Genomic DNA, 26,492 nt, shown 5'->3' on the forward strand with positions numbered 1-26,492 from the left:
GCCAAAAACTTCAAGCCCTTTTTTAGATACGTGAAGGGGAAAAAACCTGCAAAAGAGGCAGTGGGACCCCTGGACGACAAGGGAGTAAAAGGGTACATCAAGGAAGATAAACAAATCGCAGACAAACTAAATTCCTTCTTTGCCTCCGTCTTTACGAAGGAGGACACCTCAACAATACCTGAAGCGGAGAAACTGTTTACAGGAGAAATAGAGGACAGCCTCACCACAGTTGAAGTGAACTTGGATCAGATATACTACCAGATCGACAAACTTAAAAGTGACAAATCCCCTGGACCGGATGAAATTCACCCGAGAGTCTTGAAGGAATTGAAGGTTGAAATCGGAGAGTTATTGCAAAAACTTGCAAACCTGTCAATCAGAACAGGTCAGATACCAGACGACTGGAAGAAAGCAAACGTCACACCAATTTTCAAAAAAGGATCGAGAGGAGAACCGGGCAACTATAGACCTGTGAGTCTTACGTCTGTCCCCGGCAAGATGATTGAATCACTGATCAAGGATAGCATTGTTCAGCACTTGGACACACACGACTTGATGAAACCCAGTCAACATGGATTCAGGAAAGGGAAATCGTGTTTGACGAATTTACTCCAATTCTTTGAGACCGTGAACGAGCAAATTGATAGTGGAAAGCCGGTGGACATAATATACTTGGATTTCCAGAAAGCGTTCGACAAAGTTCCACACGAAAGACTTCTCAGGAAACTACAAAGCCATGGCATAGAGGGAGATATACAAAGATGGATAGGCAAATGGCTGGAAAACCGAAAGCAGAGAGTGGGCATAAATGGGAAGTTCTCTGACTGGGAGAAAGTGACTAGTGGTGTACCCCAGGGCTCGGTACTTGGGCCGATCCTTTTTAATATTTATATCAATGACTTGGAAAACGGAACATCCAGTGAGATCATCAAGTTTGCAGACGACACAAAACTCTGCCGGGCAATCAGATCGCAGGAGGATAGTGAGGAACTCCAGAGCGATTTGTGTCGGTTAGAAAAATGGGCGGAGAAATGGCAAATGAGGTTCAACGTGGAGAAATGCAAGGTAATGCATTTAGGCAGTAAGAATAAGGAATACGAGTACAAAATGACAGGTGCAACTCTGGGAAAAAGTGAACAAGAAAGAGACCTGGGTGTACTGATAGATAGGACCCTGAAGCCGTCGGCACAATGCGCGGCAGCGGCAAAGAAGGCAAATAGAATGTTGGGCATGATAAAGAAAGGAATCTCGAGTAGATCGGAGAAAGTAATAATGCCGCTTTATAGGACAATGGTCAGACCTCACTTGGAATACTGCGTCCAACATTGGTCTCCCTACCTAAAGAAGGATATAAAACTGCTGGAGAGGGTGCAGAGACGAGCAACTAAACTAGTGAAGGGTATGGAGAAACTGGAATATGAGGATCGACTTAAAACACTGGGATTGTTCTCCCTTGAGAAAAGGAGACTGCGTGGGGATATGATCGAGACCTTCAAAATACTGAAAGGAATCGACAAAATAGAGCAGAGAAGATTATTTACATTGTCCAATTTGACACGGACAAGAGGACATGAAATGAAGCTAAGGGGGGACAAGTTCAGGACTAATGTCAGGAAGTTCTGCTTCACACAGAGAGTGGTGGACATCTGGAATACTCTCCCAGGGGAGATTATTGCGGAATCGACAGTCCTAGGCTTCAAAAGCAAACTAGATGCATATCTCCTTGAGAAAGGCATATAAAGATAGGGTGGCTATAAAATAAACCAGGTGTATACCTGGCGGGGCCTCCGCGTGTGCGGATCGCCGGACTTGATGGACCGAAGGTCTGATCCGGAGATGGCGCTTCTTATGTTCTTATGTTCTTATCTATTGCCCTTTGATACTCAGCTTCTGGAAGTCAATATGGGGACAGATTAACCTCATATTGGAATCAACTATCCCTTTGATGTATGAGACATTGCTGCACTTGAAGCCTCCTATGGATCGTTACAAAAACAGGCTTTTCCTTATTATGACAGGGATAGCGATGCAAATGATAACACACAATTGGAAAAATTGCGACCGCCTCAATTTTGCGTTTTAGTGGGCCAGTTTATGTTTAGGCTATAAATATGAAAAGATGAATGCGGATATGTTGGGCCATAACAAAGTATTTAAATTGGTATGGGGCCCGTTGACATCCTTTGTTAATTCAATATAATTTTCTTTATTTAATTTCTGTCTATTTTTATGCATATCCAGGATGGGGTGGGTGGGGGGATATTTTGTAGGTTTATTTTTTGATTGAACTGTTGAAAGGGTGGGGTGGGATATTTTTCTTTGTATTATTATTGATGGAATTTATGTGCTTATGTTGATTATTAATGTTTTAAAAATTCATGGCACTTTGTATTAGTTTTGAAAATTAATAAAGATTAAAAAAGATGGATGTTTCTTCCCATTTGAAAATCGCTATCGATTGTCCTACTTTTGGGCCCTTCCTAGTTCCGCCCAAAACATGCCCCCTTGCTAGCTGGACAAATTGAAGTGTGAAATGTCCAAATTCTGACTTTCCAAAATCAGGATTTGGATGTTTTTTGCAGATGGATGGTTTTTTTCCAGACATTTTTAAGACATCCATCTTCTTTGAAAATGGGCACCATAATTTCCTGCTCTACCCATGTCCCACCCTAGCACTTTCCTGATAGTACTGGAGGTATCTAATGATTTTTGGCAGCACTATCCTGATAGTTCTCCAGTTCTGCACATAAATGTACATGCTGTTCATCAATAACACATATCTTTGTGCATGAATATGCTGGACAATTTAGCATCACTGCATGGTTTAGTGCTGCTGAATATTGGAGGTTAGGCAGCAACAGACAGGAGCCTCTCCTGCCTGCTAAAATCGCTTTGAAAATCGGCTGGATAAATATTAGCCAATGTTAGATCCACAGTGCTTATCTGCGGGCTCGCACTGCAGGGAAGGCAGCAGAGAGTACGAGAGTCGGGGTGGGTTAAAAAGGCCTAGGATTTGTGTGTTCTGGCTGAGGCTTCTTTTCTGATTGCCCCCCCCCCCCCCCCCCCACACACACACACACAGCCCCTTCCTGCAAAACACCATGATGATGAATGCAGAGGTTGAACTCCCTGAAAGTCCAAAGCGTCTACAGTCTGGCAGAGTCCTTTCCACAAAGTACTTGCAGTTCCCAGACAGGCTCTCGCTTCATGCATGTTACTCGGAGTAACGTCTGGCTTTTTATATACTTATGGATATTTTTTTGCAGACAAGGGGGGGATGCAATAAACGCTGCCAAGTGCAGAGTGATTTCTTATAAAGCAGTTGCTGGTCATAAACTTTTTTTTTAATTCACCTCACCACTTGCAAATACGTTCCCTCCTGCAGTTGACTCTAGTTCATAAGTGTTTTTCTTGCACGGAGAGAGCATGCACAGACCTTTGACAGGCAAAGAAGATGGTCTGCGCAAGCATCAGGATCGCAATCCATTGATCCGTGTCATCGGTGGACCCGTAGTGAATTGGTCGGCCTGCCATGTATCGCACACAGATTGGACGCGATCGGGGAGGTTAGTGAATCGGGAGCCATGGTTCTCTGTTAGCATTGACTGTGCAAGATCAATCTGTACTAGTCTGGCTTGTTTAGTTTTACAATGGGTGTGTTGAAGTTCTACTGCTCAATGCAGTATGTAAGATGCTACCTTTTCCTAGGTACACTCTTGTGCGATATGTGGATTGTTACTAAAAATCATATTTTTCATATAGATGAGGGGGGTTTCAAAAAATGAAGGGCCCCGGGTGTCACATATGCTAGGTACTAGCTATAGAAACACAGATATATTGAAAGTGTTGGTTTACATATGCTAGGTACGCCACTGGTAGAGCCTACTCCAGAGAAGGCTCGCTGGTAGGTATCACACTATGGACTCCTTTTACTAAGCTGCGCTAGCGGTTTTAGCGCATGCTGCATTGCCATGCGTGCTAGACGCTAACGCCAGCATTGAGCTGGTGTTAGTTCTTGGTGCATAGTGCGTGGTTAGCGCACCTAAGTAAAAGGAGCCCTGTATAATGTCCTCTGAAGATGGTGTGGTTAGAGTTACTGCTTGAGAGGACCTTAGTGAACCTAAAGGCATGTAGAAGGAGATCCTATTCAAGTATACTGGCCCATTTCCTTTAGGGACCTTGAAGATCAGACATAGTTTTAAATTTAGCCCTGTATTGTGTTGATAGCCAGTGAAAGTTTTGCAAAAATGATGTGTTATGATTTTGTTGCTTACCAACTTCTATGCATCTGGCTGATGCTTTCTACAAAATAGCACCTGTCTAAAAAGTACATAAACTGCTTTGATTGTAACCACACAGAAAAAGCGGTATATCAAGTCCATTCCCCATCCTCATTCTGAATCAACTGGAGCTGCTGCAAACTCTTTGTTGGCAGATCAGTATAGAATAGATTATTGTATAGAATAGATTATTGTAACTCAGTTTATCTAGGCATTAAGCAGGGCAGTCTAAATTGACTTCAGTTAATACAGAATACTGCAGCTAAGCTCATTTTTGGGAAACGAAAGTATGATCATGTTTCCCCTTTGTTCATAAAGCTTCACTGGCTCCCAGTTCGCTTTAGGATCCAGTTTAAATGTGCATGCATAATCTTCAAGCTTCTCTATGGAATATTTGATCCTTTTGTCTCCTTATGTTGGAATACCCTTAGACTTTGCCATTTGAGAAATACACAAAGATATAAGTTAGCCTTCCCTTCCTTTAAGGGAATCTGCTGAGAAGTTTGTAGAGATCTGGAATAAACTTCCTGACTCCATTAGGCTTTTAGGCCAGCTGCAATATTTTTGTAAATTCCTGAAAACTTTGTTGTTCTCAAATTTTTAAATGGTTTAACTACAGTCTCAATGAAATGATAATATTATATTTATTTTTCTTATGCTTTTCTTATGTACTTTAGTTTTTAATTAGTTCTTCCTTCTACTATGTTTTCTACTATGTACTCTAGTCTTAATTATATGTAAACCAAGTCGAGCTCCACTGGGAGATGACCCGGTATATAAACCGAAGATTAGATTAGATTGGAATGCATTGCAGTAAGCCAGTCTTGATGTTATCATGGTATGCACACTTGCATGTTAACAAGACTTGCCTTCTCAGTGTAAGAAGAAATGCAGTTTAGTTGTCACAAATGATACAAGCAGTTCTTAAAGATTGCTAGGATTTGGAGGATCAGCTTAAGTGCTGAGTCTAGCTGTATTTCAAGATTCCTGACTTGTATTTTATTTCTCAGAAGAGATTTTGATAATGGGTATGTGCCCACTTGTGTTAGGGACCATTGGAAGCTCAGTTTTACTTGGATTCAGGTAAAGTTTGTTGTATATAACCCATTCTTGAATTGACGTTAAACAGGTTGTCAGTTTATTCAGAACTGTGGGTAAGTCAAGTTTAATGGGTTATGAATAGCTGCAAGTCATCCACTTAGATGTAGAATTGAGTATCCATTGGCCGAATCAGCTCAGCAAGTGTTTTGAGGTGGATATTGAACAGAATAGGAGACAGTATTGATCCTTGTGATACTCCACAGGTCAGTGTCCAGTGATGAGGAGCTGCCTAACAACATGGACTGCTGCCTGTCTGATAGGATCTGAACCAAGAAAAGTACTATTCTATTGATATATGTTTCTGCCAGTTGTGCTAGCATGATATTGAGAAATCTAGCAGTACTAGCACAGAGACAAATCCTCCGTTTCAGTTTCTGTGAAGATCATCTAGTAAAGGGATACTAGAACTGTTTCAGTTCTATAATTGGGTCTGAATCTAGATTGACATGGATCTAGCAAGTCTCTCTCTTCCAGCCAATCACTGAGTTAAACACGGATTGTTTGTTCTATAAATTTTCCTAGAAATGGGATGTTAGATATTGGCCGGTAACTTTTAAACTTGCCCTTGATACATTGCCTATATTACATTTTATGAACTCCAGAATGCAAATGTTCAGAAAAACACTGTTGTTGATAGGTGCCATTGACTCGTGCTCAAGTCCTAGCGACTTGATGAATTATGAATCTAAAAAGAAATTGGTTTTGTGCTAGTCTGGAAAGGTCCTCCAGCATCATCTCCATGGTCATTTTCAACATGTCCAGTCATCTGATTGCAAGTTGCCCTCTTCGCCTGGTTCCTTCAATCTTCCCAAAACATGATGTCCTTCTCCAGTGATCTCTCTCTTCTGATGGTGTGACCAAAATAAGACAGTCATAATTTCATCATTTGGGCTTCGAGTGACATAGCCAGTTTGATCTCTTCCAGAATCGATTTGTTAGTTCTTCTGGCAGTCCACAGCACACCTAAAATCCTTCTCCAGCACCAAAGCTTAAATGAGTCAATCTTCTTTCTGTCTTGTTTCTGTAGTGTCCAGCTTTTGCATCCTTAACTGACCACTGAGAAAATGAGTGCTTGGATAAGTCTGATCTTCATTTGGCGTGTTATCTCCTTGCCTTTGAATAATTTGTTGAGAAAAGCACTAGCACTAAATATGACATATTGAGGTTCCCTCCGTCATACCCTGGCATAGAAATGAGGTTTATTGCTGTCATGTAATACACAAAGCTAACATTTGGAGTAATTAATCCAAGTGCTCAACACTATCTCTGAGCCACTGGACAAATTCTTGTAAAGAATTGCTAGATTGTAAGTATAGTTCTGAGTGACAGCAAGTTTCTTGTTCAAAATCACTGATACTTTAAGTTACATGGGTATTGTTTTGCTCTGTAGTAGGTATCTGTTCTGGTTTTATGTACAGTATATCCCAATTTAGTAAAGAAACTACACAGTGGAACTGAAGTTTGTTGGAGAGTGAACATCACTGAATTCTAACATTAACACTGACTGTAATTCATGTATTCAGTGGACTATATTATACTGGTTAGCACAAGCATAACACTTCAGACCCATGTTGCACAATTATAGCTGGTTACCTATCCTTCATCCACTTGACAGTGGGAGCTGGATCACCAACAGCTTTACAAGGGAGTACGATGTCCTTCATCCATGGGGTTGTGACGGTACCACTGAAGGTCAGAATTCGGGCTGGAGCTGTAATGAAAAGGAGAAAGGCGGAATACTGTCTGCTTGGCTATGAAATAGTGAACAAGGGTACACTCTTAATGATTCCAACTGTCAGCAGAAAAGAACAAAAGTAAGTGGTATGATGGATATCACAAAATCTTGAGGAGCATGCAGCCAGTGGTCAGATGGAAGGTAGAGAAAGAGGGAAAGCACCTGCTTTTCGTATAATTAGAACTTTGACTGAAATATACGAACAAAGATTTGAAATTCAGATGTAGGTAAGGACCCTTCCTTCCCTCATCTAAACACACACCCGGGAATGCTTCCTCTCAATGTGGCTGAAAGTACATTCTGTTGTAGCAGTAAAGAAGGAAGGCTAATTTAAGACTGACCAGTAATGTGTATAAAATGCTTTTTATTTATGTACACGTAGATTATTTTGAAAATTGTGTTCCCCAAAGTTAATGAAGAACTGTTTAATGTGCACAGTTTGGACACCTGAACCCCACAGCTGCTTGTGATCCTTGAGAATCAGAATCTTAAATGTACTAATCTAGATTTTCTGTGTATACAGAAACAACCAACAAACCCCCCCCCCCCCCCCCCCGAAAAAAAAAAAAAGCTTAGTTCACAAATGTGGTAAAAAAGAGAGACAAGGACCTCTTTTAAAATAAAAACCATTTATGATGTGTCCAGCGAAAGTCTTTGGTGATGTATCCAACATATAGAATCCAAAGACTCGGAAAAATTCCTTTGTAATATATTGCTCTTGTGAATTTTCAGAGTATATAGTCCTTGCATTCAGTATGTTTATTGGTTTTTGATGAAACACCTTTTGTTGGGGGGATAAAAAAGTGATTTACAAATTAATTAAAATAAAATAGAGAAGGAACACCTTAATAACAGAAAAGAAGAAAGGAAAATGGAGTAATAAAACTGCATGGTCAGTAAGATCAATGTGCATTTTTATTCTAGAATGTGCATCAGTTCATATCTCAGAAGACATTTAAGTACATCTGCATTGACTTGGGAGCTTAAACGAGTCAGACTTGTTGAAAAGTACTTTTTAAAATGTTTCTTACAATTGTCAGCCTGTGCTTGCAGTAACTGGAGAGTAATATTCTGTGTGTTTAGCAGAGGTTCTGCTGACTCAAACCCTGACAATTCTCAGTGGGCCTCAATGGTTCACATTCACAAAACCAATCTTTAGTTTTCAGTTTTGGCCAAAACCAGGCGATAAGTTTCCTGCTCCAGTTCACAGCTGGAACAACAGAATGTGCAAGGTAGGCCTTTTCAAGTGCAGGAGGCAGGAGGGAGGTGGGGTGGTACGGAGCCAGACGGGACAAGACATGGGAGGGGTCACTCCTGCCCTTGATCACCACTGGCCCACCAGGGCTTAAGGCAGGGGAGGCCTACAATGGTTTGGGGAGCAGCAGGGGAGCAGAGCTGACTGGGACAGGACAGGAGGGGTTGCTCCTGTCCTGGCTCCCTGCTGGACCATTAGGACTCATGGCAGGCCAAAGGGAGGGTTGCAATGGGTTGAAGAAGGGACGGGGAGGGGGGACACAGAGATGGCGGGACAGGACAAAGAGAGATTGTTCCTGACCTGGCTCACCACTGGACCACCAATACCTATACTTGAATATAAACCCTCAGTTTATACTTGAGTCAACCTTTTCCCCCCTTTTTGGGGAGAAAAAAAGTTACCTCAGTTTACATTTGAATATATATGGCACATATGTCAAACACAAGGCCCGCATGGGAACAAACTTAAAGATCTCAATATGTATATTTTGGAGGAAAGGTGGGAGAGGGGAAATATGATAGAGATGACAATGTTTAAGTATCTACGTGGCATAAATGCGCAAGAGGCTAGACTCTTTCATTTGAAAGGAAGCTCCAAAATGAGAGGGCATAGGATGAAGTTTAGAGGTGATAGGCTCAGGAGTAAACTAAAGAAATACTTTTTTACAGAAAGGTTGATAAATGTGTGGAATAGACTCCTGGTAGAGGTGGTAGAGACAAAAATTGTCTGAATTCAAGAAAGCGTGGGACAGACACTTGTGATCTTTTAGGGAGAGGAGTAGATAGTGGATGCTGTAGATGGCAGGCTGGATGGGCCTTTTGTCCTTTATCCGTTTCTATGTTTTTTATGAGATATGACAGAGGGGTTTAAATTCCTCCGTGGCATAAATACACAAAAGCAAGTCTCTTTCAATTGAAAGGAAACTTTGGAATGAGGGAGCATAGGATGAAGGTGAAAGGGGGCAGTTTCAGGAGTAACCCAAGGGAATACTTCTTGTCAGAAGTGGTGGAGATAAATACTCCACCACTTCTGAAGAAGTCAAGAACAAATAGGACAAGTACAAAGGATCTCTAAGGGAGAGGAAGAGATAGTAGATAGTATGGATGGGCAAACTGTGTAGGTCATACATTCTTTAATCTGCCTTCATTTTCCTATAGTTCTATTTCTCTGTCATATGAAAAAAAAAACAAAGAACAAAATGTTCCTTTGAGAGATGCACATACCTTTAGCCAAGGGTTGAACTGTAATGATTTCACTGCTGTTTCCCCTTCCTGCAGCAGTTGCTGCCACTACCCAGACATTGTATTGGTTGTTGTGATTCAAGTTGTGGATCTTGTAGAAAAAGGAGTCAGGAGAGGCTTCAAACTCACTGATTACCTGCAAGGAGAAAGACAGGTGTTCTCAAATATGCACCCAGCCCAAAATGAGCAGAGATGACTAGAGTATTCAGGCTGGCAAAAACTTTAATAGGTAGCTCACATGGAACACACTTCAAACGAATCCGACACGGGCCGTATTTCAGCAAATGCCTGCTTCAGAGGTTCATAATCTCCTAGACGCCATCTTCGCAGGAGTGTAGGTACCTCACCCCCTCTCTGCCCCCCCCCCAGCGTACCTCTTGAAATGTTTTCCGGCATGAGTAGCATTTTCCGCCTGTTGCTCTCATCAGTCTCAGCTCCCTTCTGACATCACTTCCTGGCCAGAATTTTCTCAAGTTTAACCTAAATTTTATGAGCATTGAATCTTGCCTTGAAGCAGTGAGCAGTCTCATGAAACATGGTCTTTGTCGTCAACATGGAATCCTTGTGTTGAAGATGTCTTTTTCCAACAAATTTCATTGTGAATATTTAAAGATATTATGATAAGTAGAATGTGTGCAGCAAAAATTGTTTTTCAGGCTTATTTTGGACGAATAATGATGCAAGTGCGACATGAGAAAATTAGTCTCATGTGAAAAAAGTTGCTTTCGAGGTCCTTAGCCTTAAGTATAACAGCGTTGGATTTAAAAATTGATTCACAAGGGTGGAGCACTTACAAAATACTGTAAGTTACGCAAGCTCTTGCTGCGTTTAAGTGCCTGCATCAAGTCTATGACAGGTGCACTAGATTTTACACGGTGCCTAGATTTTACGCGGCTTGACACTAAGTTAAGCTATTATTTTGTAATGGAATCTGGGTGCCCAGATGCCTCTATAGGAAAGGCTCTCACTATGTTGAATCAGTATGCCTAAAAAGAGGTGCCCACTTAGAAATGACCCTCCTTAGGTTTTGAACAAAAATAATGCAAATTAAGAAAAATAAAAAGTGTATTCTATTGGTTTTACTTTATGCTATGTAAAGCTAATTGTTTGCATTTTGTAAGCTGAGGCTATGCACCATTTGGAGGCCACAATTTAAAATCATTTCTTTTTTTTATAATTCCAATTCTGTATCCTTATTACTCTTTTGTGAATCGCATAGAACTATTTGGTAATGCAGTCTAGGAATTGATTTATTGTATTGTATTGATCTGCCTAGTTGGTGCCTGCAAGCTTAATCTGGTGCTACCTTTGCAAGTTTGTGTAAGGTAGGTGATGGAGAAAATGAGGCACAGTTCTACAGTATATAGGAACATGACAAAATATACTGTGTTTGTATTCAGATCTCTCTTTCTCTCATGTATACTCATTAGGGATGTCCTGAAAACCAGATTCATTAGTGATCCTCAAAGACAACGGTCTAACTAGTGGGGGAATATTACACTACATTACATTAGTGACTTTTATTCCATCTTAACCTCGCAGTTCTAGGCAGATTACAAAAAAGGTAAGCTGGACATTTCCAGGAGAATTACAGGATCAGGTATTAATTACAAGACTATTTCTATGGCTGAAATAAGGGATATTTAAAGTACGGCATTAGTTTGTCTTGACAAAATCCCTTAGTATGTTATCAAGGTAGTAAAAATAGATATATTTTTATTTTATTTTCCCTTGAGGTATAGGAATATACCAGCTAAGGCTTGACACTTATTTACCAACTAAAGTGGATGGATGGCTGACTCAGAGGCTCATTTTCAAAAAATAAAGATGTCCATAAAACGGAATAAATTGGCACTTGAACATTTTTCTGGCCAAAATGTCCAAATGCTGATTTTTGAAGTCGACTTTCTAGATATCTAGCTAGGCTTCTTTGCTGCTATGCATCCACAGCTTGAGATGAGGTATTAGAAGTGTGATATGGGCAGGCTTAGCACTTGGACATCTTGCAGCGATAATCAAACATTTCCAAAGACATCCTAGATCAGGGGTGTCAAAGTCCCTCCTCGAGGGCCGCAATCCAGTCGGGTTTTCAGGATTTCCCCAATGAATATGCATGAGATCTATTAGCATACAATGAAAGCAGTATATGCAAATAGATCTCATGCATATTCATTGGGGAAATCCTGAAAACCTGACTGGATTGCGGCCCTCAAGGAGGGACTTTAACACCCGGTCCTAGATGGAACTTAAGACACCGAAGCAAGACATGCTTTAAAAGCGTCTAAGTGCCAAAAGGATACCCAAACTGACCAGCTAACCAATGGAGGGATTAAGTAGTGACCCCACACACACTCCTCCAGTGATCACTGACCTCCTCCCACCCCACAAAGATCTGAATGAAACAGTACATACTTGTCTCTAGGACAGCAGTGTTTGGTATGGTAAAGCCTAGTAGATCAGCAACCAGCAGTCTAGAGTAGGGAGGAAAGAGTGGCATAGTGGTTACAGCTACAGCCTCAGTATCCTGAGGTTATGGGTTAAAGCCCAGCACTGCTCCTTGCAACCCTGGGCAAGTCACTTAATCCTTCATTGTCCCAAGTACTGTAGGTAGATTGTGAGCCCACCGGAACAGATAGGGAAAATGTTTGAGTGCCTGAAAGTAAAGCCACTTAGAAAACCTCCATTGATAGGTGGTATATAAATAATTAATAAAAATTGGAAACCCGGGCTAGTGAAACATAGAGAGGGGGGGATCCAGGCCCATATCTCACCCTATCCACTACATTTAGGGTGTAATGTATGAGGTCACCAAAACTCACCTAAGACCTACTGTACAACCATATAGGTGACAACTACAGCCATAAGGACTATTGGGATGGTAGACAGGTGAGAATAGTAAGGTTGTTGGGTTTTTGGGGTTTTTTTTGGAGGGGGAAGGGGGTTGGAGGTTAACCATACACTTAAAAGGGGTTCTGGTGAAATTTGTATCTGGCACCCTTTATATGAAGTTCACAGCAGTGCCCCCTAAGGTGCCTCACTGCCTTGTTGCCATGTATGTGTGGCCAGTGCATTAGGATACCAGTTCCTCCCACATCCAAATGGGCTTGATATGAACTTGGATGCTTTTTTTCTGAAAATTGCCAAAAACGCTAGATGTCCTAAGGGCCAAGACATCCAAATAGGTCATTTAAAAAAAATTTGAATGTCTAGTGGTTTCGAAAATAGACGTTTCTCCACCTGACTTTTGAACGTCTTGTGAGAACAGTCTAAAATCGGACTTAGAATAGAGAATGACACGGTGACGGTTTACCCGCGGCCACCGGGTTTAGCCGTGGGTAACCCGCCAAAACTGGGAATGAAAACTAGCAGTCGCTGCGGGGACGGGGACAAGGCCATTCACCGCCCCGTGGAGCGGTGAATGGTCTTATCCCCGCAGTGAGGCATGAAGGATCGCGCGGTCCCCGCAGCCCACACCCGCCTGACCAATCGATCCTAGTGATTAGCCAGCTCTCTCCCTTCTCCTCACCTTAGTTTGTAGGTTTTCTTTTTCGGCGACCCGCACGCTATCAAAGAGCTGCGCACCCGCTGCTGCTTAGTTTCGATCTTCTGCTCTGACGCAACCGGAAACAGGAAGTTGCAGCAGAGCAGAAGATTGAACACTGACTTTGGGAAAGCGTGCAGGTCGCCGAAAAAGAAAGCCTGCAAACTAAGGTGAGGAGAAGGGAGAGAGCTGGCTAAACACTAGGATCGATTGGGCAGACGGGTGGGGGCTGCGGGGACCATGCGATCGCCCATGTTCCCGGCTCAAACTGGAAGGAGGGAGTGAAAGGGAAAAGGATTCTGGGCCAAGGGGATGAAGACGGAAAGAAAAACCCACAGCAGGAAAGAAAGGGATGGACAGGCAGGTGAGCCAGATGCTAGAAGCAGGGGGGGGGGGGGGGGAAGAAAGAGGGAAAAAAGCTAAATGGGGTTGAAAAGAAGAGACACACTGGTATGGAAGAGGAAGATAGGGGAAATCTGGACACAGGAAGGTAACAGAAAGAGGGGAAATTATGTGCATGGGGCATAGGGACAGAGACATGAAGGGGACATGCCATGGGGATGGTATATGGACACGGGGGGGGAGGCAATGGCAGATACATAGGGGAGATATTAGAAATGGGGAAAATAGGAGCACAGAAGCGAGATGGTTTGTGGGGATGGGACAGGGACCGAGCTCGCAGGCTCCAGTGGCTTGCACAAATTACATTGTAACGTGCCATGAAAATAAGAGGGAAGAAGGTAGATAGATAGGCCACGCGAGAGGAGCTGAAGGGTGGTAGAAAGGAACAGATGGTAAAGGAGGGAGGGAAGGGTGGTGGTGGAAAGGAATAGGACAGACATTGAAGGAGGGTGGAGAGGAACAGACCCTGAAGGGAAATGTGGAAGACAGAATGGGAAGAAGACAGATGCCAGACTATGGGGGAGCGGAGGGAAGAAGATGGGTGCTAGACCAATTGGGGGGGGGGGGTGAAGGTAGAGACACAGTAACAGCAAATGGAAGACGCAGAGAGAAGACACACAGTGGATGGAAGGAATTGAATGAGAAGATGTGGAAAGTAGAAACCAGACAACAAAGGTAGAAAAAAAATTCTATTTATTTATTTTTTGCTTTAGGATAAAGTAGTATATTAGTTGTGTTGATAAAAATTTATAAACAAAGCCCTGCCAGCTGAACATCTCTTTCTCTAGTTCAGCAGCAGGAACTTTGATTTATAAGAAAGCTAAATATTACAGTACTAAGGCTTATATGGATGCAGTGGGGACGGTGACGGGGCGGTGAATGGGATGGCAGTGGCGGTGACGGGGCGGTGAAAGGGATGGCGGTGACGGGGCGGTGAAGGGAACGGCGGTGACGGGGTGGTGCAGAGGATGGTGGGCCGGGGACGGGGCGGTGACGGGGACAGATTTTTTTCCCCGTGTCATTCTCTACTTAGACATCCTATTGAAAATGGCCCTCTCAGGGATAACTGTGGAAGAAGTGGCAAACTACCCAGTTAATAATCTGTCAAAAAACCATCACGCAAGTGGGGAACCCATAAGTCATTTGCAACCTACAATTTATATACACTTTACCTTTTATAAGAATTCACACTGGTCTGGGGAAAGGTTATCTCTTCATTCAATGATGCATTGTCCATACTGTCTTTCATAATTTAGAGAGTGAAGTCATATTTAAGCACATGGCCCATAGTATGCCTGCTGATGCATGTTCAGGTATATCCTTCCCATGTGGATTTAACTTATAGTTATATGTATTGTTTTTTGAGGTGACTGCTGTTCATCCCCTTTTATGCAGAGAATAGGGAAGACACATATTTTAATGTGGCCTACTGATGAATATGCAGCTGCCATAGTGGCCCATTATGAGTTTTGATATACCCCACATGGATAGACAGTAAGGCTCATTCCTCCCATGAACTTGTAAAGGAGTTATATGAACTCTAAATCAATATTTCTTATAGCATAAGCAATGTGGTGTTTCCTTTTCTGTGGTAGCAGTGAGGTGTCATGGAACCATCCACAATCAGTGCCTGAATAATGAGGAGAACTTTCTCCTAGCTATACTGAAAATTCAATTCACTTTAAGAGCAACTCTGTGAACCAGGTGCTCATATTTACTTATGCATTATGCATATAAAAGTTTAGAATCAAGGGTTATATTCATGTATAAGTGCACATACACATATAAATGTTGACATTCTACTGAAGTTCTATTCTACAAACACCTGCTTAACTTCCATAGTGCGTGTTTGAAAGGAGGATGTGCACGGGCAGGACTTCTATTTACATACCTAACTTACAAATATTGCACAATACATGCATCCACGTTGCCCTTAGGTGTTCGCATGTATGCCAGGTTTTATGCCTGACACAAATATGGGCACCTAAACATTAGGCGAGTTGATACCAGGTTATACTAGTATTCCTAAAATGGAATCTAGGCATCTTGGTACAGAATAGACTTTTTGGGGAATCTAAATGGAGGCACCCAGTTATTAAATTGCCTCTTTTACATACAAAGCTTCTCTTCTTAGAAGAACACCACCAATGGGCACTCAACAGGTCAACAAAGTTCTTTTACATGAAACCTACTCAAACCAGATGAACAGAATGCAAGAAGCCATTAACAATTATAGCCACTTCATTAAGTTTCATTTTGCAGAGTAGGCTCTTAGCTAAACACAATAGCAATTACAGGCAAGCAGCATGCTTATATTCTGATAAATGTGTAACCTCAACAGTCAGCCTCCTGACTCTTGGGCATCAGCCAGCAACATGAATTGATTTCAACTTCTAATGTACAGTTAGACTTTGCCTGATAAAACATTTTTATTTTTGTAAGCAAGATGTCAATCATGTATTATATAAACTGAATACATAATAAGCACCTTAGAGGTATGGTTACATTTCACTGCTGACTCATGAATCACAGAAACACTGCCCGTCACTCACAGTTGGTCCCAAGAAAATTAAGTCCCTCATGCTCTGCAACTATGGAATAAACTACACATTTCTGAAGCCTAGAGCACATTGCCATTTTGATAATGAAAAAAAATCTGTACCTATTTAGAAAGAAAATTCTTCCTTTACTATCTATGCCTTAGAAACTATGGGGCCAATATTCAGTTATCATGGGCATTGAATTAATTTCCCCCCTCCCCCCCTTTTACTAAGCCACAATAGAGGTCTCTACTGCGACCCGGAGCGCTAAATGATCCAATATTGTTCCAAAGCTCATAGAATTCCTATGAGCATTGGAGCAGCTTTGGAGCATTTAACGGTCTGGGCCGTGGCAGAAACCTTTACCGCAGCTTATTTAAAATGGGTGGGGGGGAGTTAAACACCATGGGGGGTCAATATTCAAAGCAATTAAAACAGCCTAAAATGGCTCCTGGTCATTTAAATCACTTGCTCGTGGCTAACCATTCATATTCAACAGCACTTAACTGGTTAGTGCAGCTGAAAATGTCCAGTTAGCGCCCAACTCAAAAACCAGCTATTTTGTGGGTGTTTCGGGGGCAAAGTCAGCACTTGGCAAGCCACAGTAAACACATAATAGAACTGACATTTATACGGTCTTATCTTTACCTGGTTCATCATAGCTGCTTAACTGCTGAATATAACACTTAACCAGCTATGGTTTTGTTAGCTCTGAAACCCCAAAATTCAATGCCAGAGCCCTGACATAGCCCAACATTGAATTTCCAAGTATAACTTCAGCAGTGGTCAGCAAAATGCCGATTGCTGTCTGCTGAATATCAACCTCCATATATTCAGCATCACTATCCATGCCGCCATAGTGACACTATCCATTTAGCAGCAAAATATTGCCATTAAATAGATAATTTGGGGGGGGGGGGGTTGCTTCTGCCCTACCCTGCCCCTAACCTGGCCCATATTTATACAGATAGTACAGGGCTATTTAGTGATTTAAGCAGCCTGATATTATCCATATAATCTTAGAAATATATGAATAAGCAAATTATGCATTTTCTGACAGCTGGTGACTACATGATTTGCTTTGAATATTGGCTCACATGCTATTAAAGATAATCTAACATCAGTGAAACTTCTTTAAATATTATTTTGTGATTTCAATATGTCAGATTTGAAATGTGTACCCTGTCAGAGCTGGCGTTAAGATAGCAAGTGTGAACTAGGACCTAAAAGAGGGGAAAAGTCTTTTTTATTTATTTTATTTACACCACAGAGCCAGCGTGGGGTTGGAGAGATAACCTAGAGTCAGGGCCAGATTAATAGGTAGGCACAGTTGGCACGTGGCTTGGGTTCTAAAACATGAGGGGGGGGGGCGACCAGCGTTAGGGGAAGGCAAACAGGGCAGCTGCCCTGGGCCCCTCTATCCGGGCATCTCTTTCCCTTCCCTTCACCTTCGTGGCAGTTTTCTCTCTCAGAGGGGTCTTGATGTGGCAGCCATTCTCACTAGTTGCACACACGCAGCTGCCGCAAAGCTTCTCTGATGCGATCCGGCAGAGACTGGAAGTTGCATCAGAGGAAAAGCTTCGGGGGGAGCTGCGCGTGTGCAACTTGTGAGAACATCTTCCCCGTCAGGGCCCGTCAGAGTGAGAACTTTGGTTTTTAGAAAGCATCTGTGAAGATGAGGGGAGGGAGATGGCCCTATAAGAGGAAAAGGTTGAGTGGCACTTTAGGTTTTAGGGGAACAGATGCTAAATGGAAGTGTGGGGGGGATGAAAGAGGGGAACAAGTGTGGTGAGGGAGACAGACACTGAATGTAAATGTGGGGGAGGGGGACAGACATTGAATGGAAGGGGGGTGAAAGAGGGGAGCAGATGCTGGAAGCTAGAAAGGAAGAGAAAGAAAATGGGGCACATGCCGGATTGGGGGAAGAGGATAGAGTTAGATACTGGAAGAGGAGAGGGAAAGAGGTGGCAAGCTATAGTTAAACAATGAAGGAAGGAAATTAGGGATTGAATAGTAAGAAATAATTTAGATCGAGGCAGAAAATAAATTGAGAAGGAAGACCAGGGAAGAAAATGAGGAAGGGAAAGGAGAGATAGATGTCAGAGCATGGGGGAAGGGGAGGAGACAGATACCAGACCTGGGAGGAGGAAAGGAGGAAGGAGACAGATACCATATCTGAGGGGAGGAAAGGAGGAGAGAGAGAGAGATAGATGCTAAAATCTGCTGGGAGGGAGAGATGGAAGAGAAGAAGATAGATGCCACACCATTGGGGGAGTGGAGAGAAGTACATGGATGCCATATCAATTGGGGAGGGGAAGGGAGAGATGGAATGGAGAGGCAGACAGTTTCTGGAAGAGGCACAGAAAGAGAGCAGATGCAATATGGAAGAGGAAGAGAGAGAGAGAGGGCAGACAGTGGATGGAAGGAAGAGAATGATGAGAAGATGAGGAAAGCAGAAACAAGACAACAAAGGTAGAAAAAAAATTATATTATTTCTTTTTGCTTTAGGATAAACTATTATTGTAGCTGTGTTGATAATCATTTATTCATAGAAAATGGAAATAAGGCGATCCTTTTTAATGTACTAATTTTAATACATTTTTTACTAATTCAGAGACCAAAACTCCCTTCCTCAGGTCAGGACAGGGATACTGTAACAGTATAGTTTACAGACCTGAAGAACGAGGTGTTAATCTCTGAAAGCTAATTGAGAAATGTATTAGTCGAATAAAATGGCAGGTACTAAATTTTCTTCCCGCCATGCCCCATACCACCTACCCAAATGCAAAATATAAATTGGTGGGTTTCCCAAAGCCCTGCCAGCTGAAGATCTCTTCCTCTAGGAAGGAAGGGGGGATTTGTTCAGAGATGTTTGGGGGTTACATAAAAGAAAAACTGTACACTGGCACTAGAATGGTAATCTTTGTTGTTGTTTTTTTGAAAGTTAAAATAAAATAAAAAAAAGAAATCAAGTGGAAGTAAAGAAGTAAATAAGAAAATGGATAAATAAATGGGAGCGGGGCAGAGGGTGGAACAGGGGGAGAGGCATAATGGGGTGTGGTAGGGGAACGGGGCAGGGGGGCCCAGTGGACTTATGTGCCTAGGGGCCCTCGACAAATTAATCCTGCCCTGCCTGGAGTTATATTGTTCTGGTACTTGCACTACTAATCAGAATGAGGCTTAGTCAATGTGTTTCTCAGTATCCTTTAGATGCAGTAATATTGAAATAATCTGAGTATCATAGAGAAGAAAGTTATAAATTTGTGTACTGACTAGTCCTCCACACAGCTCAAGGGAAATAGCCCTCAAATTTGCTAGAACCCTTTAGTCCATCTCTATACATCCTAGCGAGGATAACTCATCCTCTGTCTCTCTATGGGCTAGCTAACTTACAGTATATAGTGATATCTATACAGTGGCGTAGCAAAGGGGGGCGGCAGACCACCCCGGGTGCACGCCCTAGGGGGGTGCACAGCTGGCCAAGTCTGGGTCCTGTTCCGGAATGTCCTGCCCTACTGTGAAAGAGGACCTAGACCTCAGCGCGGCTGCTGGTGTACCACCTCCGACGTACTTGCTCTGGAGCACAGTCGGTAGCTGCGTTGAGGTGCAGAATGGTTTCACGATGACTGCGTCTGCCGGCTCTGCTCTGGAAGAAGTAAGTTACATCAGAGGGGGTGGACATGGCAGACGCAGTCATCGCGGGACCTTGCCGCAACTCCCTGCGTCTGCCGGGTCCACCCCCTCCAATGTAACTTACTTCTTCCGGAGCAGAGCCGGTAGACGCAGTCATCGCGGGACCTTCCTGCACCTCAGCACGGCTGCTGACTCTGCTCCAGAGCAAGTATGTCAGAGTGGGGTGCACCAGCAGCCGGCAGCTACAGTCATCGCAGGACCTTGTTGCATGAAGATAGAGAAGGGAGCAGGACTGCTGGTATGGAAGAGCGGTGGAGGGAAAAGTGGCAGGTGATATGGAAGGGTGGTACTGATGGAATTGGTGTGCAGGGAAAAGGGAGAGAGACATAAAGGGGAATGATACTGGATGGAATTGGATTGTAGGGAAAGAAAGGGGGCAGATGCTGATGGAAGTGGGGGGAAGGGAGAGACAAAGGGTAGATGTTAATTGAAGAGGGGAGATGGAGAGAGAAAGGGCAAACATTGGAGGTAGTGGGGAGGGTAGAGGGGGAACCTATGCTGGATCGAAGTGCAGATGGGAGAGATAAGGGAGCAGATGCAGCAAGGAAATGGGGAGGAGAGAAAGAGGGGAGCAGATGCTGGATAGAAGTGGAAAGAGAGAGGAGAAGGTACTATATGGAAGGGATAGAGAAAGAGGGCACATGATGGAAGGAGGGGATAAATAAAAGGAGGGCACATGGTGGGGGAAAAGGATTGAGTTAGTAAAATACTGGAGGGGGTGAGGGAAAGAGGTGGCAAACTGTAGGAAGACAGTAAAAAAAGAAATTGATGACAGGGTAGTAAGAACGTAATCTAGACAGATGCAGAAAATAAATTGAAAAGGAAAATGAGGGAGGAAATGGAAAGGGAGGAGAGGTGTGGGAGAGGGAAAGAGAGGAGAGAGATATCAGACCAATGGTGGTAAAAGGAGAGATGGAAGGGGGAGGCATACAGTTTCTGGAAGGGGCATAGAAGGAGAGAAGATGCCATATAGGGGTAGAGAGACAGCAGATAATGGATAGAAGGAAGATGATGAGGAAAGCAGAAACCAGAGAAGACAAAGGTAGAAAAAGAAATTTCCTATTTATTTATTGCTCTAGGAGACATGTGTCAATGTTTCTGTTGTGTTGCATTGTATGAAGAGTCCAGCTCTTGCTGGTTCAATTTAACTTTTGTCTATGTATTTCTATTTTATCCCCCCTTTTACAAAACTGTGGAGCGTTTCATAGCAGCAGCCATGGTGGTAGCAGCTCTGATGCTCAGAATTCTATGAGCGTCAGAGCTGTTACCACCATGGCTAAAAACCACACTATAGTTTTGTAAAAGGGGGAGGGGTTAGTTTGTGATTACATATTCCATACTAGGTGAAGGTGTGTTCTGTGTTTTCGAAAGACATGGTTTTCTGTTAGGATTGACTGCAGGATTGATCTGTACTAGTCTGGCTTGTTTAGTTTTACAATGGGTGTATTGTTCTTCTCACTGCAGTATGTAAGATGCTGCCTATTCCTAGATACTCATATGTGACGTGTGACTTGTTACAGATGGAGGGGGGGGGGGGGTGTCAAAAATGATGGGCCCTGGGTATCACATAGGCTAGGTACGCCACTATATCTATATAAATCCTTTTTTATAGAATTAAATCTTATTTTCTTATTCACTGTTGCTAGATGTTTGTTAAAGTTTTCAATTTATTAGCTCTTATATGAGACAGGTCAGTGAAGTGGTGTAGCAAGGGTAGGAGGCACCTAGGGTCCCCCCACCCCCTCCTCTTCACCCCCTCCTCACTCCTTCCATGCCCCCACACCACACTCGCTCCCTCCCTTCCCACCCCTGTACCTTTTAAAATCTTCACCAGTACGAGCAGCTCTTTGCTCTGACATCACTCCCTGGACCCGTGACCCAGAAGTGATATCAGAGGAAGCCAGGCCAGTGTGAGCAGCAGGCTAGAGTAGTTGCTCGCACTAGCAAAGATTTTAAAGATGTATGGAGGGTGGGGAAGGGAGGATGCGAGCGTGGTATTGGTGGGGGGGGGGGGCAGAGAGGTGCTGGTGCTCCTACCAAGGTGGCGCCCAGGGTGATCTGTTCTCCTACCCCACCCCCTTACTATGCCACTGGGTTAGTGATCCACAGTAACTTTCTGTATTTGGTTTATAGGTGAATTTCTTGAAACTGCATAACCCCTGAATATTTAGAAGGGCATTTTCGATAGTATGTCTTAAGTCCAACTTCAAACATTTCCTGCTAGACATCCAAAATTGGATTTCCGGAAGTGTCCATTTTCGATAATGCTGGATGTCCAAATTTGGGTTTTTTGAAAATCATTTAGATGGACTTCTTGTCCAACAGGATGTCTAACTTTATACCCCACTTTCAACCACAAAACCTAAGTTGAAAACATCCAAATGAAGCCCATATGGACATGGGAGGGGCCAGTATTCTAGTGGACTGGCCACACAGACATGCCAACAGAACATTGGACCACACTAGAAGGCACTACTGTGAACTTCACATAAACAGTGCCAGAAGGGCTCACCATAACTCTGTTCTAATGTATGGTGAGCCCTGCAAAACTTCCTTATACCCACCTATTCATCACCCCAATAGCCCTTATGGCTGTAGGTGGCAGTATTGTAGGGCTTTGGTAGACTTATATTGTCCACCATAAATGTAGTAGTTAAAGTTGATTATGGGTCTGGCTTCTCCTCTCTATGGTTCACTAGCCTACCTACCTGACTACTTAAGACACTTATGTGATGCTCTGCTAGGCTTTCCCATACCAAGTGCTGCTGTTCTAGATCCATGTATGTACTGTTTTATTCAAAGCTTTCTGGGGTGGGGGGAGGGTCAATGACCACTGGGGAAGTGTGTGTGGGTCATTATTTAATTCTTCCAATGGTCATCTTGTCAGTTCGGGTACCCTATTGGCACTTAGACAATTCTCAAATTGGTCTAGTTGAAAACATCTTAAATTCCATCCAGGACATGCAGGGAAAGATTTGATTATAGCTGCAGGATGTCCAAGTCTAAGCCCGCCCATATCCTGCCTCCCAACACATCCATTTTTACTCTGGACACACAGTGGGTTAGAAATCCTGCTAGACATCCGGAAAGTCAGCTTTGAGAATGCTCACTTGGATGTTTTGTCTAGTAAGATGTCCAAGTGCTGATTTATGCTGTCTTTTGGACGTCTATCCACTTTGAAAATGAGACCCTTGGGATCTGTGCTCCTAGATAGGATGCCTGACCTGAGAAATGAAGGAACTTGGTGGGCTTCAGGTTGCCAGTATAGGGAAACATGCCAGCAGGTAGGGCATCAACAGTGCTTGGCAGGGCCATGGGGTTAACTTTAAGTGGGTATTTGGATAATGAAGAAGTGTTACATGACAATACAATTACAATGCAAATTGTTATTATGAGATACAGGTTATGATTGGTTCACAGAGAATCACAGATGATGTAGATAGAGAAAGACCACTTGACCCACTCGTACTGTTCATTTGTGCTAGTTTACTGTGCTGTTGCACGTATAAGCCCACTTTTTAGATGGGTGTCTAGGTGGATGCCTGCACCCTGCCCGCATGATAGGAGAAGGGGTACATAAAGAATTTTATTTGTTGGAACCAGGACTGGGACCAAATATAAAGCTGATAGGCCAGGCAAGCTAGGCATCAGAGTGTCCACTTCACTCACACAATAACTTCAGACCATACCAAGTAGTAAACTCCAAACTTTTAACTGCAAGCATCTTGACGGCAGCCAAGAAGGCAAACAGGATGCTAGGAATTATTAGAAAAGGGATGGTTAACAAGGCTAAGAATGTTATAATGCCTCTGTATCGCTCAAATGTGTGACCTGACCTTGAGTATTGCATTCAGTTCTGGTCTCCTTATCTCAAAAAAGATATAGCAGCACTAGAAAAAGTTCAAAGAAGAGCGACCAAGATGATAAAGGGGATGGAACTCCTCTCATATGAGGAAAGACTAAAAAGGTTATGGCTCTTCTGCTTGGAAAAGAGACGGCTGAGGGGAGATATGATTGAAGTCTTCAAAATCCTGAGTGGTGGAGCATGGGTACGAGTGGATTGATTTTTTATGACATCAAGATTTACAAAGATTAGGGGACACTCGATGAAGTTACAGAATAATACTTTTAAAACCAATAGGAGGAAATATTTTTTCACTCAGAGAATAGTTAAGCCCTGGAACGCATTGCCCGAGGACGTGGTAAGGACAGTTAATGTAGCTGGTTTTAAAAAAGGGTTAGACAAATTCCTGGAGAAAAATCCATAGTAAGCTGTTGAGACAGACATGGGACAGTAGCATGGAATGCTGCTACTATTTGTGTTTTTGCCAGGTACTTGTGACTTGGATTGACTTTCGTGAAGACGGGATACTGAGCTAGATGTGACCCAGTAAGGCTATTCTTATGTTCTTAAGTAACTATGGGGTCCTTTTATCAAGCTGCGGTAGGGGTTTAACGCGTGTAATATCGCGAATTAAACCACCTGCTGCGCTAACCGCTAATGCCTGCATTGAGCAGGTGTTAGATTTTTAGCCGGCCGCGGGGGTTAGCACGTGATGAAATGTCCGACACGCTAACCCCGCTAACGTGGCTTGATAAAAGGACCCCTATGTAAAAGTAGTAAAAATTTGTGAAATTATTATTTTGCTCAAAGTAAAAGTAACAGATGTTTCCAGTACTTCTTTACAACTAAAAGTGACTAGTACAGGAACTAACTAATTATATATACGTAGTTACTATACAACACTGCTTACAAGTGCATTCATTCTGCAGCTCCTCAGTATTTCTCCTCTCTTATCTCTCCCTACCCCTCTCCAGGAACTTCATTCATTCTGCAGCTCCTCAGTATTTCTCCTCTCTTATCTCTCCCTACCCCTCTCCAGGAACTTCATTCATTCTGCAGCTCCTCAGTATTTCTCCTCTCTTATCTCTCCCTACCCCTCTCCAGGAACTTCATTCATTCTGCAGCTCCTCAGTATTTCTCCTCTCTTATCTCTCCCTACCCTTCTCCAGGAACTTCATTCATCAGTTAAGTCACTCTTCTCTGTACACTTCTTCACTGCTAACTCTATGCTCTGCTCCTTCCATTTGGAATAGACCTCCTGAGTCAGTATGTTATGCTCTGTCTCTGGCACTACTCAAATTCAGTCTAAAAGCCCATCTTTTTGAGGCTGCTTTTAGCTCTTAACAGTTTATAGTTTATTAGAGAATTTGATTTATACAGTAAAACCTTGGATTGCAAGTAACTTGGTTTGCAAGTGTTTTGCAAGACAAGCAAAACATTTGATTAAATTTTAACTTGATATGCAAGTAATGTCTTGCAATACAAGTACATACAGTATACAGACATCATAGCTGAGCTGATGGTTCTTCTCTCTCTGACGCTGCAAGAGTGTAGTGACTGTTCTAAACAAGCAAAGTCTTGCAATACAAGTACGTATAGTATTTTGTATTAAAGTTTTTGGGTTGTGGGATGAATCGTCTGAGTTTCCATTATTTCCTATGGGGAAATTCGCTTTGATATACGAGCGCTTTGGATTACAAGCATGCTTCTGGAACGAATTATGCTCGCAAACCAAGGTTTTACTGTACTACCAGTTGGAAATTCAGGCAAAGTGGTTCTCAGTAACTACAGTATATGTATCTTTTATAAAAAGATTATGTCCTTACCTTGATAACATCTTATCCAGCAGATAGGTGTGTCATTCTAGACAAGCTGTTGCTAGTTCATTACTTGCTACAGTGTTTTATGTTAAAGCAGAACAGTTCTATTGTTAGGGAGTTTCCCATCTGTATCCTTACTTCACATACTTGGTTTGAGCTCTAGCATGATTGGAGGTGGCAGTTGAGCTCACAGTGAAGTAGGAAGACCACAGAAAAAAAATCCATAGTGGATATCTTCTGAAGATGGCTTGTGGCCATGGGGAGATAACCCACTTGCCTAGAATGCAGAGATATGATCTTTTCTACAGAGATAACAAGAAAGGCTGTTGTCATTTGTTCCATGTTCACATCTGAACCTTCTGTTGTCATGCCATAATTAGGTCTTAAATGCACCTTTTCTGAACTGCTGCTAGGATTCCTTACATAAAAAATGTTGCAATAGTCAATATTGCTTATAACTGTAGAATGACTTATGGGGGAGTTCATCAAGCAGTGTTAGGTCTGTAAATCATGGTAATTGGCTCTTACCACAACTTAAATAGCCCTAAGGCTGCTTTTCTAAACATAGCACGGCGACAGTTAAGTCGACACGCGTTATTAAATAATGAGACACTAAATATGCAAATGAATGTTTTGCATCTAATTACCATGCAAATGGAAAAAATGAAAAATGAAAGCAGATAAAGATCATATGTCCTATCTAATCTGCCTAACCATGCCATCTACTATCCCCTCCTCTCCATAGAAACATAGAAAATTAAAGCATTGGTAGTCCAAGGGAAGAGGGAAGGAGGTCCACTGGGGTCCTATGGAGGTGGTCTGGGGTCCAGGGCTCTTCAGCCCAATTGGTCCTGGCCACTCAGGTGCCATCCTTAAAATAGCACCCCTAGTGATTAGGGGGGTCATATTTCCATAAAAAGAAGCATTTCCTTGTATGGAAACATGACCCCCTAGCACTTGTCATGCAAGACTGCTGCTAGGAGTGCTATTTTGAGGACAGCACTGGAAAGGCCAGGAGCAATTAGGCATTGCTCCTGGGT

At 42.7% G+C, this 26,492-nt stretch overlaps 1 protein-coding gene across 1 annotated transcript in view; it reads right to left on the reverse strand.

The window, feature by feature from the left end:
* The window catches only part of DSCAM (DS cell adhesion molecule), a 756,178-nt gene that overhangs the window by 163,935 nt on the left and 565,751 nt on the right, over positions 1 to 26,492 (reverse strand). The window contains exons 21-22 of the mRNA XM_033942926.1: positions 9,595 to 9,748; positions 6,975 to 7,092 (exon numbers count right to left, since the gene is read on the reverse strand). Of these exons, the coding sequence (XP_033798817.1) occupies positions 6,975 to 7,092; positions 9,595 to 9,748 (272 nt within the window). The remainder of the gene's footprint in view (positions 1 to 6,974; positions 7,093 to 9,594; positions 9,749 to 26,492) is intronic.

This window comes from Geotrypetes seraphini, chromosome 4 (assembly GCF_902459505.1).
Source record: "Geotrypetes seraphini chromosome 4, aGeoSer1.1, whole genome shotgun sequence".
Classification (NCBI taxonomy): Eukaryota; Metazoa; Chordata; class Amphibia; order Gymnophiona; family Dermophiidae; genus Geotrypetes; species Geotrypetes seraphini.